Source organism: Jaculus jaculus, chromosome 11, assembly GCF_020740685.1.
Source record: "Jaculus jaculus isolate mJacJac1 chromosome 11, mJacJac1.mat.Y.cur, whole genome shotgun sequence".
NCBI classification, from domain to species: Eukaryota; Metazoa; Chordata; class Mammalia; order Rodentia; family Dipodidae; genus Jaculus; species Jaculus jaculus.
The window spans coordinates 94,854,516-94,872,376 of NC_059112.1; the positions used below are offsets into that span (position 1 = coordinate 94,854,516).

Sequence of the window (17,861 nt, forward strand, 5' to 3'; positions counted from 1 at the left end):
TTTTTGAGGTAGGGTCTCGCTGTAGCCCAGGCTGACCTGGAATTTACTATGTAATCTCAGGGTGGCCTTGAACTCATGGTGATTCTCCTACCTCTGCCTCCCAAGTGCTAGGATTAAAGGTGTGCATCACTACACCCAGCTGAAACCTTATTTTTCGAAAGATGGATGGAGACGGGCCAGCCTGAGTTACAGTGAAACCCTACCTTGAAAACACAAACAAACAAACAAAAAACAATAAAAAGGTGGATTGCATCTGAAGAATGATACTTAAGGTTGTCCTTTGACCTCCACACACATGTGCCCTCACATACACAAATATATACATGGCATACATACACATAGAAGATGTGCCAGTCATTTTACCTACAATTACATCCTTTGTTGTTGTTGTTGCTGTTGTTCCCTTGAGGTAGAGTCTGGCTCTATCCCAGGCTGAGAGCTCACTTTGTAGTCCCAGGCTGGCCTTGAACTCATGGTGATCCTCCCACCTCTGCCTCTTGAATGCTGGGATTAAAGGTGTGTGCCACCACACCCAGCTTGGTTACATCTTTGAGAGAGGAGACTGTAGATGATTGCTTTATTTTTGTCCAGTCCCTAGTTTTAGTTTATCCATCATGCACATGGGCTAATTGCATCTAAGTAAAGGAAGCCATAAAATGGTGCACACATCTAAAATCCCACCAAGCAATGGGGGCAGAGTCAGGAGAATATGGAAGCTCATGGGCCAGCTAGACTGGCCAGTATAGCAGCAAAACAAGAAGAAAAAAAAAATCTTATCTCAAAAAGAAGACTGATGGGCTGGAGAGATGACTTAGAGGTTAAGGCACTTGCCTGCAATGCCAAAGGATCCAGGTTCAATTCCCCGGAACCCACAGAAGCCAGATGCACAAGGTGGCACATGTGTCTAAAGTTCATTTGCAGTGGCTAGAAGCCCTGGCACACCCATTCTCTCTCCCCACCCGCCTCTTTCTCTCATAAATAAATAATAAAGAAGACTGACATCCAGAATTTGTCCTCTGACCTCCACACACATGCTGTGACAATTGTGTGTCCATACATCACACACACACAGAGAGAGAGAAGAAGGCAAAACTTTGAATGAGTTACTTGCACAAACATAAATGATTGTCACAATGCACATGTTGAGTGAATGAAGCCAGACCTGTCTTGTGGCACTTATGTAGTGATCTGGAAAAAGTGAAACCATAAAAACAGAGAATATGGTTGTCAGGGGTTGGGTGAGTGCTTAGCTACACAGGAGCAAGACAAGGGAATTTGAGGGGAGGTCCAAGTTCTTGATTATAGTTACAACAGTGGCATTTATCAAAAGTCATAGCTATATGCCAAAGTGGGTTCTGCTGAATGGATTTTAAAAATATTTTATTTATGTATTTGAGAGAGAGTGAGGTGGACAGAGAGAAAGAATGGGTGTGCCAGGGCCTCTAGCCACTGCAAATAAACTCCATACCCATGCACCACCTTGTGCATCTGGCTTTACAAGAGTACTGGGGAATTGAACCTGGGTCCTTTGACTTTGGAGGCAAGCACTTTAACCACTAAACCATCTCTCCAGCCCGGAATGGAATGCACATGCATCTACAGTCCATTTTCAGCAGCTAGAGACCCTGGTGCATCCATTCTTTCTGAAGCCAGGCGTGGTGGTGCACACTTTTAATTCCAGCACATGGGAGGCAAAGAGGTAGGAGGGTCACTATGAGTTAAAGTCCCTAGACTACATAGTGAATTCCAGGTCAGCCTGGGCTCGAGTGAGACCCTACCTTGAAAGAAAAAAAAAACAAAACAAAAACAAAAACATGTACACACAAGAGGAAAAATATGGCACATCTATAGAAAACAGCACATGGTCATCGGAGAGAGAATTCAGCAGACGCAATAGGAGATGACACAAAAGTCTGTTCTCGGGCTTTTAAGTCCTTCCAGTGCTACCCAGGTTCCCAGGGGGGCAGGTGAGGAAGCTCTGAGGCTGGGCTAGCAGCCTGGCTCACCAAGAAGAGGTGGCGGTCCTGAGGGGTGCCATTCTTGGCTGAAAGCTTCTGGATTTGGCCTTCCTTAATCAGCTCGTTGGCAGGGTTCACGATGTCTTCCTCCCCACCCAGCTGCCCATACACTTCCAGAAGTTTGTGCATTTTCTCCTGCAAGGAACATGAGACTCAGGCGGGTATAATAACACATGGAACGAAAACTCTGCAAGGGCTGCTGAGGACCCAGAGGTGGGCAGAGCCTTGCCTTGCAACTGTGACCCGGGGTGACATTCGAGTTGTTTTTTTAAATATCTTATTTTTATTTATTATTTTTTAAAATTTTTATTTATTTAGTTTTTGGTTTTTCAAGTTAGGGTCTCACTCTAGCTCAGACTGACCTGGAATTCGCTATATACTCTCAGGCTGGCCTCAAACTCACTGCGATCCTCCTATCTCTGCCTCCCGAATGCTGGGATTAAAGGCATGCGCCACCACGTCTGGCTTAATTTTAGTTTTTAATTTTTTATTTTATTTATTTATTTGAGAGAGAGGAGAGTGAGTGAGAAAGAAAGAGAATGATAATGGGGATGTCAGGGCCCCCAGCCGCTGCAAACTAACTCCAGACGCATGTACCCAACCTTGTGCAACTGGCTTATGTGGGTCCTGGGGAATCAAACCTGGGTCCTTTGTCTTTGCAGGCAAGTGCCTTAACTGCTAAGCCATCTCTCCAGCCAGAGTTTGTTTCTTTTTTCTTTTATTTGTTTTATTTGACAGAGAGAGAGAGAAAGGCAGATAGAAAGAGAGAGAGAATGGGCACACCAGGCCTTCAGCCACTGCAAACAAAGTCCAGATGCATGTACCACCATGTGCATCTGATTTACATGGGTCCTGGGGAATCAAACCTGGGTCCTCTGGCTTTGTAGGCAAGTGCCTTAACTACTAAGCCATTTATCCAGCCCTGAAGTTGGGTTTTAAGGTAATTTATTTTATTTTATTTATTTACTTGACGGAAAAAGAGGAAGAGAGAGAGAGAGAGGGTGTGTCAGGGCCTCCAGCTCTGCCCCCTTGTGCATCTGGCTAACGTGGGTCCTGGGGAATCGAACCTGGGTCCTTTGGCTTTGCAGGCAAATGCCTTAACCACTAAGCCATCCCTCCAGCCCTCAAGTTGGGTTTTAAAGGCTGAGTGGAAATACATTGTGCAAGGCATAATAGTTGATCACAGCTATCTCTGTTGCAACGTGCCAGGGGCTGCTTTACACAATTCATGTTTTAACTCACTTAATTCTAACAGACTCTACAAATGCCATTACTATCCCCAATTTACTGACAAGAAACCTGAGGCAGGGAAAGAGCAATTGGGTGACTCTGACTCAGACTGGGCAACCCTGCATGCCACCTTTTCCAGGCCATAGTGACTGGTTGAGATGGTCACATGGCCAGCTGTGATTGTTTGGATGTTAAATGTCCTGCATAGACTCACACGTTTACATACTTAATCCCCAGTTGGTGGCTATTTGAGAAGTCTGTGGAGCCTTTAGGAAGTGGAGCCTTGCCAGAGGAGTTACGTTTCTGGGGGGCAGGGCTTGTGGTGTTATAGTCCAGCCAGTGCCCACAGGTGTGATGGGACAGGATCAGTGGCTCATAAGCCCAGCTCTGAGCTGCAAACCAATGCAATGCAAAATAGAATTAAGCCTTTGTGTGTGGGGGGGGGGCGGTCCTTAACAATAGAAAAAAGGTTTGGGTCTGGACCCGCAAGGCTTCAGCAATCCTGTCTATAGACTTGAGTGGTGTCTATCTGCACACCTAGAAGCGGGCGTGTTAGGCTGGCCTTTCTGTCTGCAGCACGGGTGCCATGGGTGCAGAGGGCCAAAGAGTCCAGTGTAGACTGTACGGAATACTAAAGGCACAGAGATGGACCTTGCAGGAGCTAGTGTATGAGCAGGCGAGCTGCGCATGCTCCTGGCAGGTACGAAGGGGGTGGGACATGCGCCTGGTTTGTATCAGGGGCAGACGGATATATGCATACTTGGCTTGTTCTGAGAGGGGCTGGGCACGCCCTGGGTATTTCTAGAATGGCTAGCTGTCTGCCTGGCTGAGAGTGCAGCACCGTATGCTGGAGCCCAGATAGAGTTTCTCGCTATGGGCTGGTGCTCAGGGACTACCTGACTAAGTGCTGGGGGGCGGGGGGACTGCGTACATCTGTACTCATGGATGGGGGTTCAACCTATGGGCAGGGGTGAGGGTGCTTGCTGCTGTGAGCCACCCGCCCTCCCTCTCCCCACGCTGTCCTCTGCCTCCCTCACGTGGCCTGCACTCACCATTTTCTGAATGGCAGCATTGGAGTGATTGGCGGCTATGGAGATGAGCTCCAGAGACCCTGTGTGACGGAGAACCAGGTCAGCCCAGGTACAAAGTGACCCCCCATGTTGTCACCAAAGAAACTGACTATGTAGCTGCGTCCCGTGGGAGGTCTTGGCCCTGCACCTGGCCTGTTTCTGAGTGTCTAGATTGCTCCCGAGGTCTGGCTCAGGGAGGGGTGAGGCTAGAAGCTCTGCAGATACAACCTTTTAATGCTGGGCTTTCTGGGAACAACCGCAGGGGGGACCCCCACACTGCTGCACAGCCCTCAGTCCCGTGCTGCATGCCAGATCCACTGGCCACGGCTTCTGTGGGGCCTAAGCTCTGGATGAGCCATTTGGCTGGACCCTCTGTGGAGACAGGGTCCTCCTCACACGTTTTTCTCTGCCCTCAAAATGACTAAAGCCACTTGCCAAAGTATTACTGGGTCTCTCTCTCTCTACTTCTCGATCTCGATCTCTTTAGTCTCTCTGGTTTTCTCTGCATGTCTCTATTCTCCCTCCTGCCCAGGGTTGCCAGCCCCCATCCCGGGGGCCCCTCAGCCTGGCAGCCACCTCCACTCACTCTCGGCATCCTTCCGGTCTGGGGCATCCTCGGGGAGCCTCTTCAGGTAGTCCTTGAGCAGCAGCTCGTAGCGAGGAACTCTCTGTACGGGCTCCAGCATGTGGTGCTGCAGCGTCAGGTTCCCACACACCTCCTGCTTCTGTGGGGGCGGGGGGGTGTTAGGAAAAACACAGGGCAGTGTGGGCACTCTGGGGACACATGCTGGGTCACTGGCCCCACCCCTGCTTCCTGCTACCACGATCCCCCGAGGCTCTGGTATCCACCTGCTCTTTAAGATCCAGCTGGCATAGAGCACACTGTATAGCTGGAGAAACTGAGGCTCAGAGGTTTCAAAGGATGGAGCAAGGGCTAGAACTCTGGATGGAGTAGCTCTGGTTGGACGAAACAAATACCATGGGCCGGGCGTGGTGGCGCATGCCTTCATTCCCAGCACTCGGAAGGCAGAGGTGGGAGGATCACCATGAGTTCGAGGCCAACCTGCGACTACACAGTGAATTCCAGGTCAGCCTGAGCTAGAGTGAGACCCTACCTCAAAAAATAAATAAATAAATAAATAAAAAGCCAGGATAATGTCTCCTCCCAGAAGAGTGATTTTTCCCCATCTATCATCCTCTCCCTCTTGGTTAAAATGAAGGTCCTCATCTGCAGGGTATCTTTCCTCTCACCTAGAAGCTGCCCTGCGATCCCTTCTACTGGGTCCCACGTATAAATACAGGAGAATATTTTATGTGGGGTGCTGAAAGCCTGCACCCATTCCCTGCCAAGCACTACTCAGGGTTCCCTAGGTGCCCGCTCCTCCCTCCAGCTCCCTCCCTTCTTCTCATACTTCCACACCTCCTTGCCAATAACAAGTCCAGACCCTTGACCCGGCACACAAGCCCAGGTGTACCCCACGGCCTCTGCGTTCTCATTACTTGGTTACCCTGTCTCCAAGATGCTGTCTCTTCCCCTACATGCTGTCTCTTCCTCTGCACAATGTCTCCAGAAACCCCAAGACCTCAGCCACCCACATCTGCCTCACCCACAACAAAACTTCCTGTTGAGAGATGGACTCCAAACTGCCTTAGATGGCACGGGGCTAGAAACACTCCGTTTGCCACTTTCATAAGCACAATGGCTTCAGACAAGAATAAGTAAGGGATGATGAGGAGCTGATATGCATAGGACCTCGAGCATTTTCCTATGGAAAACTTCGGACTAGTGGGGGAAACACAGCCTGGCCCCAGAGAAACTCACACAAAGGCATATGACCTGAGGGGGGATGAAAGATCAGCACCAGATCACCTCAAAATGAGGCATCCAACCCCCTTAAGAGGACAAGAACAGAAGCCTATGCTAGAAGGAATGTCACAACCTGCTAATGAATGCAGTGTGTGGTACTAGTTGGAGTCATAAGCCAAAAAGAAAAACAAAAAACAAAAAACAAAGAACATCATTGGGATAACTGGTAACATTTGAGTGAAGAGATGCTGCATTGATGCAAGCTTCCTGACTGCCATCACTGTGGTATGGTCATGTGGGAGGAAATTGTCCTTTATGTTTAGTGATAAAAGGGTATAGCAAGGTGGGAGAGATGGCTCAGTGGTTAAGGCACTTGCCTGCAAAGCCTAAGGACCCAGGTTCAACTCCCCAGAATTCATGTAAGCCAGATGCTCATGGTGGCACGTGCGTCTGCAGTTCGTTTGCAGTGGTGAGAGGGCCTGGCATGCCCATTCTCTCTTTCATAAGTAAATAAGTACAATTTTTTCTCTACTAATATTTATTTATTTTGCTTCTTAAAATATTTTTTTATTGACAACTTCTATACTTACAGACAATAAACCATGATATTTCTCTCCCCTCTCCACTTTCGCCTTCATAACTCTGCTCTCCATTATATCCCCTCCCTCTCTGGATTAGTCTCTCTTTGAATTTAATGTCATCATCTTTTTCTCCTATTATGAAGGTCTTGTGTAAGTATTGCGAGGCACTGCAAGATACAATTTTTTTTAAATTTTGCTTATTTATTTGAGAGCAACAGACAGGGAGAGAAATAGGCAGAGAGAGAGAGAGAGAGAGAGAGAGAGAAAATGGGCGAGCCAGGGCCTCCAGCCACTGCAAACGAACTCCAGATGCATGCACCCCTTGTGCATCTGGCTAACGTGGGTCCTGGGGAATCAAGCCTCGAACCGGGGTCCTTGGGCTTCACAGGCAAGTGCTTAACCACTAAGCCATCTCTCCAGCCCAAGATACATTTTAAAAAAAGGTTATAGTACCTGCAACTGAGTTTCAAAAAATAATAATTAAGTGGCTCTTGGGATCCAAACTCAGGTGCTCATGCTTGGGTGCAAGTGCTTTATCCACAGAACTATCTTCCCAGCCCATGTGCATACATGTCTCGTAAAAATCCCACCGCCAGCCCGGTGTGCTGTGAGCTCACCCCGGCCACCCACCTGGATGCTGTGGACGACCTCCTGGAAAGATGGAGAGCGCTGGGTCCACGTGCTCACCAGCCCCACGGCCCTGTCGAAGTTCCTGACGTACTCGCCATACATCTTCAGGAACGGGGCCAGTTTCTGCAGGATGTCCCCAAGCCGGGGCTTTGTGTCCCTTCAGGGAGGAGTAAGCTCATCAGAGAAGCAGCTCAGGGGGGATGGGGTGGATTCCCAGTGCTGTGTGACTGTGTGATGGTAGGTACACTGGTCACCTTCTCTAAGCCTGTTCCTCCCCTGTGTGATGTGCACGCTATGGAGAGCGGAGGAGAGGAGGTCTGTAAAACACCTTCACGGTGCGGGCTGGGGAGGTCTAAGTAGTGCTTAGCATTGCCTCTTGAATGATGGAACGTTATCAAAGAGGGTCAGTGAAATGCCATTTTATTTTCACTTTACTAACTTGAAGGTTTTTTGTTTGTTTGTTTTTGAGGAAGGGTCTCACTCTAGCCCAAGCTAATCTAGAACTCAGTCTGAAGTGCAGGATGGCCTCAAAGTCACTCCAATCTTCCTACCTCAGCCTCCCAAATGCTGGGATTAAAGGCTTATACTACTATGACTGGCCTATGAAATGCCATTTTAAGTGAACACAGATTAGAAATGATGGTTCTATACGATGCTGCCAAAGTCACAGGGAAGAGGGGGTGTGTCACTGGAAGACCTTGAAGAAAAATGTCCCTTTTCACAAGCAAAGATGGAAGCACAGTTGGGAGGTTCGGAAGGAAGGTGAAATCAGCAAGGTATATTCCTCACTGGATCCAGATATTAGATCTCATTTAGATGCTACAAGCTGAGGGAATCCAAGAGGCCAGTCAAGTGCGCCCACCAGCAAGGGGAGGAGATGGGATTGAAGCCAGGACTACACGGAGCAAGGTGCTCAGGTCACCCTAAGACAGTGCCCCCAAGTGCCTGCTGGGCTTCGGGGCCCAAGAATCCAAGTTCAAGGGTCCCGTGGGGGGTCGTGGACCTTACTTACCACTCCCTCGTGATCCGCGCCTGCAGCTCGGGCAGCAGGAACTGCCCGTGGAAGCGATAGATGGAGGAGATATTAGAGAAGATGCCAGTGATGACGTCCGGAGGGATCCCCGCTTCTGTCAGCCTGGTGCAAAAAACCTGGGCATGGGAAAGCCCGTGGCAGCCACTGAGTGTGATTCACCATAGACATCTGCACCACAGACGAGGGCAGGCACTTGTGGTTGGTTTTCTTCTCTTCTCTCTCTTTTTTTGGTGTGTGTGTGTGTGTGTGTGTGTGTGTGTGTGTGTGCATGTGGCATATACACATGTGTATGCAAATATATGTGCCCTGCAGATGTGCACACCCCATGCACATGCGCGCAGAGGCCAGAGGAAGACAGGGTGGCCTCTTCTGTTCCTCTCCCGTCTTATTTCCCTGAGGCAGTCCCTTGGCGAACTTGGTGCCGCCCATTTTCAGTTAGGCTGGCTGGTCATGGAGCCCCATTGATTCTCCTGTCCTCACTGCCCTCCACGCTGGGCTTACAGGCATTCGTGGCCATGCCTGGACATTTCACACTGGTCCTAGAGATTTAACTCAGGTCCTCTTCTGTGCTGAGCCATCTTCCCAGCCTGTCACTTGGTTCAAATAGCGCCATGGTCTCAGGACAAGCTTACTGATGGCTGAGGATTGTGGTTGAGGCGGGAGCAGTGCTGGGGGAAGGGGCAAGACATTTTTCCCATTCCCTCCCCCCACTCACAAGAAGCAGAAAATCACAAGCTCCTTCTCAGGTTGGAGGGATGGTTTGGCGGTTAAGGCACTTGCCTGGAAAGCCAAAGGATCCAGGTTCGATTCCCCAGTATCCATGTAAAGCCAGATGCACATGGTGGTGAATGTGTCTGCAGTTTGTTTGCCGTAGTTGGAGGCTCTGGCATGTCCATTCTCTCTCTGTCTCTCTCTCTCTCTCTCTCTCTCATAAATAAATAAATAAATAAATAAATAAATAATAAATAAATAAATAAAATATACTTTTGAAAAGGAGTTCCTTCTCAAGGTGGAGGCTCAGTCAGTAAAATGCTTTCTGCTCCAGTGTGAGGGTGGGACTCAGCTCCTCAGCACCCATGCACATACCCAATGGGTGTGGTGGCCTGTCTGCAATGCCAGCGGGTAAGATGGGGAGACAGGAACCCTCCAAGCAAGCTGCCCGTGACCTCCACACATGCACACACACAACGTACGCGTGAACACACACCAAATACACACGCCAAAGGAAAGGATGAAAGTTCCGTCTCTGGCTTGTGGGATGTGAGCAGAAGCCACGTACTCATCCAAACCTGGTTTCCACCCGTGCTCTATGTCTGCGCTCAGGAGCCTCATGCTGCCTTATGGACAAGAATGGGAACCACCCATGCACCCAACTAGGGATGCAGGAAAACGCATAGCCGCCACTTGTGTGGCCAGACAGCGCGATGACCCAGAAGAAATGGCCCCACAGGAGACCAAATTCTAGAAGTCTAGAGACTATTGGAGAAGGTCCAGCAGCTACAATTGTAAAAGCAAGAGGGGAGCCCGGGGGAAGGTGTAGGGAAACCTCAGAGCCACAGTACGAAAGGTTAAAATAAATAAATAAATAAAGGGTTTCCAGACCAGCTCAAACCTTATCTGAATTTTAGTTTAGTTTAGTTTAAGTTTTTGTCGTCTTAATGAGAGAGAGAAAATTGGCATGCCAGGGCCTCTAGCCACTGAAATCGAACTTCAGATGCATGTGCCACCTTGAGCGTCTGCGTCACCTTGTGCGTCTGGCTTATGTGGGTTGCGGGGAGTCGAACCTGGGCCCTTAGGCTTCGCAGGCAAGTGCCTCAACGGCTGAGCCATCTCTCTCCAGCCCTAAACTTTAGTTTTTAAGCCATCCCTACTCCCAAGCATAACATCCAGCTAATGCTGAGGGATGCACAGTTTGCCTCTGAACCTGCGCACTGGAATTCTGGGTGAGGCCAGAGGTGGACCTCCCAGCCCTGAGCTACCTGGTCCAGCAGGTGCAGCCGCCTCACGTAGGTCTCCTCGGTGTTCAGGAGCTCCTGGGCGATGTGCAGCAGCTTCTGCGGGTTGGAGCCCTGCAGAGAAAAGGGAAGCGGCTTACTCCAGGGGCAGGAGCACCCACAAGGCTACCCACAGTGCAGCAGGGTGACGGGGGTGGGGGGACATGAAGGACAGGGGCAGGCAGTTGAGACTGGGGTGTAGTAGCTAGTTCTCTCGGATGTTACTTCCGTGGAGGATTCTGGGGAAAGTTGCATTTTACAAAAGCTACTACAGCCCGGCCAGGACTTCCTGGAGCTCTGACTATGGGGTAGCCATAGCAACCACATCAAAGACTGCCGCAGGGCTGGGGGTTATCTCAAAGGCAGAGTGTCATCCTTATGCACAAGGCCCTCATTTCTACCCCCGACACCACACACACACACACACACACACACACACACACACACACACACGTTCTCCCGCAATGTGACATCAGCAAGATGAGGGTACAGGAAGCTGTGGGTCCCTCCTTCCTGCCTAGAGACATGGATGGATCAACAGTACACGGACCAAAAAACCTCTCAGAAAATTCTAGAGACTAATTGAGAAACTAAAGCACCTACATTAAAAAACCAAGAAGGGCTGGGCGTGGTGGCGCACGCCTTTAAACCCAGCACTCGGGGGGCAGAGGTAGGAGGATCGCCGAGAGTTAGAGGCCACCCTGAGACTACATAGTGAATTCCAGGTCAGCCTGAGCCAGAGTAAGACCCTCTCTCAAAAAAAAAAAAAAAAAAAAATCAAACAAACAAACAAAAAAACCAAGAAGTGGGCTGGAGAGACAACTTAGTGGTTAAGGCACTTGCCTGTGAAGCCTAAGAACCCAGGTTCAACTCTCTAAATCCCACTTAGCCAGAAGCACAAAGGTGAGGCAAGTGCAAGGTCGCACATGCCCACTAGGTAGCACAAGTACCTGGAGTTTGAGTTCAGTGCCTGAGGCCCTGGCATGCCAACTCTCTCTCTCTCTCAATTGAAAAAAAAAAAAAAAAAAAAAAAAAATATATATATATATATATATATATATACACACACACATACATACATACACATATGAAGGGATCTCAGAGTAAGGTATAGGAATGCTGGTGGAATTTGGCATACCTCACTTTGTCCATCAGTTAGGCAAATAACAAAATACTTGGTTACAAACAACTGAAATTTATTTCACTGCTATTTATTTAACTTCCAAAAAGTCTGAGATCAATGCACCAGTTGGTTTGGTCTCTGGTGAAATCACAGATCTGTGTTTCAAACTGATGACTTAAACACTTGCAAGGGATGGAAGATGGATGGGTACAGATGGATGCTGTGTCCTCGACAAATGTAACGATAAAACAAAAACCAAGAGCTAATAATGAAGAAAATGGCACTGTCAACAGGGGATAAAACAAAACTATAAACAAGAACGAAAAAGACATTCTGAGGCTGAATAACTGACCTGTGAAATTCATAAAAAGGGTTCAACCTTAAACTTGATCAGGCAGAAGAAAGATTCAGCAAGCCACTCAAAATTAAAAAGTCAGAAGATGGGATGGAGAGATGGCTTAGCGGTTAAGGCACTTACCTGCAAAGCCAAAGGACCCAGGTTCAATTCCCCAGGATCCACGTAAGCAAGAAATGTACAAGGTGGCAATGCATCTGGAGTTTGTTTGTAGAGGATGGAGACCCCAGCGCACCCATTCTCTCTCTTTCTCTCTCATAAATAAATGAAAATAAAATATAAGAAAAGAGTCAGAGGAGGAATAAAAACAAATGAGGGGAAAGAGGTAGCGGTGGTGGAAGGGGATTTTGATCATGGTACACTATATTTATGGAAGTTGTCAACAAAAGGTTAAAAACCAGAATGAGGAAAAGCAAAGACCCGCATGACTTATGGTACACCATCAGGGAGACTACTGATAATGTCACAAATAGTAAGAGACAGAAGGAGGCAGAGAATTCATTTGAAGAAACAGGGGCTAAAAAATTCACAAATCTAGCTGGGCGTGGTGGCGCATGCCTTTAATCCCAGCACTTGGGAGGCAGAGGTAGGAGGATCGCCGTGAGTTCAAGGCCACCCCGAGACTACATAGTGAGTTCCAGGTCAGCCTGGGCTAGAGTGAGACCCTACCTCGAAAAAAAAAAGCAAAGTTAAAAATTCACAAATCTGAGGAAAGTAATGGGGTGGGAAAAAGCTCAAAGAACTCCAATTAGAATAACTCAAGAGAGAGCCAACGGGCATGGTGGCTCACATCCAAAATTGCAGCACTCAAGAGGCAGGGGAAGGAGGATGGTGTGTTTGAGGCCAGTTTGTGCTACGAAGCCAAATTCTCCCTCAAGAAGCAAAGCAGGAAGAAAACACGCTAAGACGTGCTATGATCAAGCTGTTTAAAGTAAAGACGATCTTGAAAGCAGCATTTGAAAAGCAAATTGTCTCACATACAGGGAATTCCATAAGATTACTTGAGGACTTCTCTCAAGGGAAAGTTTGAAGGTCAGAGGAAGGGGAATAATATATTCAGAGTGCTGAAGACAAAACTGTCAACCAAGTAGACAGCATGTGTCCTTCAAAAGTGATGGAGAGCGCTAAACTGGTTCAGTACTAACAGAGCATGTCCAAAGGCTTGGGTTCAATCCCCAGCAGCACAGAAACGGGGTGTGGTGCTGCGCACCTGTAATTCGAAAAGAGGCAGGAGGATGTGAAGTTCAAGGTCACCCTTGGCTACATAGTGAGTTCAAAAGCCAGTCTGAAGGTCAGGCGTGGTGGCGCATGCCTTTAAGCCCGGCACTCGGGAGGCAGAGGTAGGAGGATCGCTGTGAGTTCGAAGCCACCCTGAGACTACATAGTGAATTCCAGGTCAGCTTGGGCTAGAGTGAGACCCTACCTCAAAAAAAAAAAAAAAAAAAAAAAGCTGCCCTACCCTGAAAAACGTAAAAAAAAAAAAGCTCCTGGGCTTCATGAAACCCTGTCCTAAAATGCCAAGCAGGGATGGAGAGGTGGCTTAGTGGTTAAGGTGCGTGCCTTCAAAGAAGACCCCAGCTGAGATTCTCCAGGACCTACGTGAGCCAGCTGCACAAGGTGAGATTTTTAAAGGCATGTACCACTACACTTGGCCTTCTCATTATTTATTTATTTGTTTGTTTGTTTGTTTTGTTTTTTCTTTTGAAGTAAGGTCTCACTCTGGTCCAGGCTAACCTGGAATTCACTATGTAGTCTCAGGGTGGCCTCAGACTCACATTGATCCTCCTACCTTTGCCTCCCAAGTGCTGGGATTAAAGGTGTGCAACACCATGCCTGGATTTGGCCTTCTATTAAAAAAAAAAAAATCCTTCCTGGCCTGGAGAGATGGGTTAACAGTTAAGGCACTTGCCTACAAAGCCAAAGGACCCAGGTTCAATTCCCCAGGACTCACATAAGCCAGATACACAAGGTGGCGCATATGTCTGGAGTTTGTTTGCAGTGGCTAGAGGCCCTAGCATGTTCATTCTCTCTCCTTATCTGTCTCTTCCTCTCTCTCCCTGTCTCTCTCTCTCAAATACATACATACACACACACACACACACACACACACACACATATATATTTTTTTTTTTTTCAGTTTTTTGAGGTAGGGTCTCACTCTAGCCCAGGCTGACCTGGAATTCACTATGGAGTCTCAGGGTGGCCTTGAACTCACGGCAATCCTCCTACCTCTGCCTCCCGAGTGCTGGGATTAAAAACGTGTGCCACCACGCCCGGCAAAATATATTTTTTAAAAAAATCTACCAACCAACAAAAAGCCAAAATGAAAGGATGGTAAATAGCAACACACAAGCATATGCTAATATAATTTTCTTTTGTGGACAGATATAATAACCTACACTACACTAATTCTGCTGCAAAAGCATGACAAAAGGGTTATCCCGAAAACACTGTGGCATATACCTGTACTTCCAGCACTCTGGGGGCTGAGCCCGGAGGATTGTGAATGTGATCAAGGGCCAGCATGGGTTACATAGTGAGACCCTGATAATAAAAGATGCTTTAAACATATGCTCAGGGCTGGAGGGATGGATCAGTAGTTAAAGGTGTTTGCCTGCACAGCCTGATGGCCCAGGTTTAATTCCCCAGTACCCATGTAAAGGCAGATGAACAAAGTGGCCCAAGTGTCTGAAGTTTGTTTGCATGGGCAAGAGGCCCTGGAACACCCTTTCTCTCTCTCTCCTTCACTCTACTTGCAAAGAAATAAATATATTAAAAATAAAAACAAAACAAAGAATAATTTTTTTAAATAAAGTAGAAAAACATAGCATAAGTAAGCTAAGCCCAAGGCTAGGCTAGAAGAAGGAAGGAAGTAAGAAAGATCAGAACTGAGATAAATGGCACAGAGAATGGAAAAACAATAGAAAAAGAATTAACCAAGCCAAGGGTTGGTTTTCTGAAAAGACTATCCAAATTTATAAACATTTATTGAGATTAAATCAGGAATGAGAGGTGGTTTTATAATTGAGGACCTGAAAATAAAAAGGTTATAAGAGAATTCTGGGAATAGTTACATGCCAACAAATTTACATGACCTAGGAAACAAATACTTAGAAACACACGTGGATAAATAAATGGAAAATCGATGACTGTAAGCAAGATCACCAAATCAGTAATCAGAAAACTCACCCCGCCTGGGACAGATGGTTTACTGGTGAATTCTACCAAACATTTAAAGAAGAATTAACAACCATTTTCATGAAATTATTCACGAAAATTAGAGAAAGAAACATTCCCAAGCTCATTCAACGGAAGTACCGTCCTAATACCAAAATCATACAAAAACATGACAAGGAGAGGCAAACAGGCCTGCTGACTGTGGAGTGCAGCTCCCCAGAACCCACGTCAGGCCTGACGGAAGTAGCACCCAGGTCTATGACCCCAACATGCCTATAGCAAAGGGACACAGAGTTAGGGAAAGTCCCAAAGCTTGTGCTAATGAGCCTGGCATCTGCAGTGGCAAGAGAAGAACCTGTCTCAACAAGGTAGAAGGCAAGGACCAACACCCTGAGGTTGTCCTCTGACTTCCACATTCATGCCATGGTACATGTGTGCTGCACCACATACACACACACACACACACACACACACACACACACCACATCCATATTCCTGTCCATACACACATAAATTATATATGTGTGTGTGTGCCTATATTTTATTAAGGGATTTGATGTGTGTTCCTTAAGAAAATACTAGGAGATTCAACTTAACAGCACATTAAAAGAATTACATACTCTGCCTCTCTCTCTCAGATAAATCAATAAATTATTTTGTTGTTGTTGTTTTAAAGGGCTGGAGAGATGGCTGAGAAGTTAAGGTGCTTGCCTACAAAGCCTGAGGACCCAGGTTCGATTCCCCAGTACCCACATAAGCCAGATGTACAAGGTGACAAGAGTTCATTTGTGGTGGTTAGAGAACCTGGTGTGCCCATTCTCTCTCTCTCTCAAATAAATAAATAATACTTATTAAAAAAAAGAGCTACATACTTTCTAATTTTGGCTTAGTCTTGGAATATAGCTAATACTCAACATACAAAAGTCAACTGAGGGCTGGAGAGATGGCTTAGCCTTTAAGGCGCTTGCCTGCAAAGCCCAAGAGCTCCTGTTCAAATCCTCCAGATGCCGAGTATAGCCAGATGCAAGTAATGCAAGCATGCAATGCCAAGCATTCCCACAAGGAGGTGCACACGACTGGAGTTCGCTCACAGCGACTGAAAGGCCCTGGTACGTCCATTCTCTCTCTCACTCTCTGTCTCTGTCTCTCTCTGTGCCTCTTTCTCTCTGTCAGCTTGCAAATAAATAAATCAATATGTTTAAAAATATCTCTAGAAAGTCAATCGATGCAATCCACATTAACACAGAGACACAATGAAGGACAAAGGGGCTGGAGAGATGGCTCAGCGGTTAAAGGGGCTTGCCAGAATGAAGGACAGAATTCATCAGGCCACCTCAAAGGATGCAGAGCAAACATTTGACAAGACTGGCTTCCTAACAGAAGAGAACACAAGGAAACAATCCCAATATAATGAAGGCCATATGTCTGCCTACAACAAGCATAGTCAATGGTGAAGCAGTAAAAGTTCTTCTTCCAAGATCAGGAGCAAGACAGGATGGCTGATTTTTTTTTCCCAATTATATCCCATATAATATTAGAAGTCCTAGACAGAGCAATTAGGCAAGAAAAATTTTGTTTTAAGCTTTTATTTTTTTTTTAGAGAGAATGAGACACAGAGAGAGACAGAGAGAGAACTGGAACAACCGGGCCTCAGCCACTGCAATTGAACTCCATACGCTTGTGCCACCTAGCAGGCATGTGAGACCTTGCGCTTACCTCACCTTTGTGTGTCTGGCTTATGTGGGATATGGAGAGAGATGGAACATGGGTCCTTAGGCTTCGCAGGCAAGCACCTTCACGGCTAAGCCATCTCTCTAGCTCAAGAAAATAAAGCATCCAACTTGGAAAAGAAGTAAGATGAACTGGGTTCATAGATGATGTAATATTATACCCACAAAATCCTCAAGATGCCACAAAGGATTCAAATTAGTGAGTCTTCATTCCTCCAAAGTTCAGTCTCTGCCTGGTTTGGCTATGGCTGTCTTCTAAGCCACCACCTGTGTGTGTGTGTGTGTGTGTGTGTGTGTGTGTGTGTGTGTGTGGTGAGCTATGCTCTACTTTGGAAAAGAAAGATGACCCATTCTCATTCTCCCTCTCTCTTCTTCTTTTCTTCCTTCCCCCTTTGCTCTTGTTTTCTTCTTCTTCTTCTTTTTTTTTTTTCTTTTTGAGACAGGATCTCATGTACCCCAAGCTGGCCTTAAGCTCACTATATAGCCAAGGCTGCCTTGAACTCCTGATCCTCTTGCCTTGACTCCCCCAGGTGCTGGTATTTCAGCCAGGCACTACTATGCTCAGTTTGTCCTCGATGGTCTTCCTGTTACAGACCCAAAGACTTGGGCCTTCTGGTGAGCATCCCTGTGGCAGTGAGGGCAGTCTATAGTTTTCCAAGCCCATAAGATGCAGAGGCAGTTGGCATGGTGCTGGGCAGAGATCACTTAAAAGCCTTAGATGGGCTGGAGAAATGGCTTAGCGGCTAAGGCACTTGCCTGCGAAGCTTAGAAACTCCTGTTCAAATCCTCCAGATTCTACTTACAGCCAGACGCAACGGTGACACAAGCATGCAATGCCACGTATGACCACAAGGGGGCAGACACGTCTGGAGTTCGTTCACAGCGGCTGAAAGCCCTGGCACGTCCATTCTCTCCCTCCCTCTCGCTCTCTCCCTCTTTCTCTCTCTGTCTCTCCCCCCCACCAAAAAAAAAATCTAGGTGAGGTTGACTGGTACCTTGACATGGTAAGGATAGATACCACTTCCCAGGGCTGACCAATACCAAGAGACCACAACCTGCCCTTATTCACGCTAACCATCCTGACTGAGCCTCTCACCCTGCCTTACCAGCTCC

At 47.3% G+C, this 17,861-nt stretch overlaps 1 protein-coding gene across 2 annotated transcripts in view; it reads right to left on the reverse strand.

Annotated features, from left to right (window-relative positions):
* The window catches only part of Fgd3 (FYVE, RhoGEF and PH domain containing 3), a 63,370-nt gene that overhangs the window by 22,058 nt on the left and 23,451 nt on the right, over nucleotides 1–17,861 (reverse strand). For both annotated transcript variants that reach the window (XM_045130469.1, XM_045130470.1), the window contains exons 4-9: nucleotides 10,349–10,438; nucleotides 8,349–8,485; nucleotides 7,337–7,493; nucleotides 4,905–5,043; nucleotides 4,301–4,359; nucleotides 2,007–2,153 (exon numbers count right to left, since the gene is read on the reverse strand). In XM_045130469.1, the coding sequence (XP_044986404.1) occupies nucleotides 2,007–2,153; nucleotides 4,301–4,359; nucleotides 4,905–5,043; nucleotides 7,337–7,493; nucleotides 8,349–8,485; nucleotides 10,349–10,438 (729 nt within the window). The remainder of the gene's footprint in view (nucleotides 1–2,006; nucleotides 2,154–4,300; nucleotides 4,360–4,904; nucleotides 5,044–7,336; nucleotides 7,494–8,348; nucleotides 8,486–10,348; nucleotides 10,439–17,861) is intronic.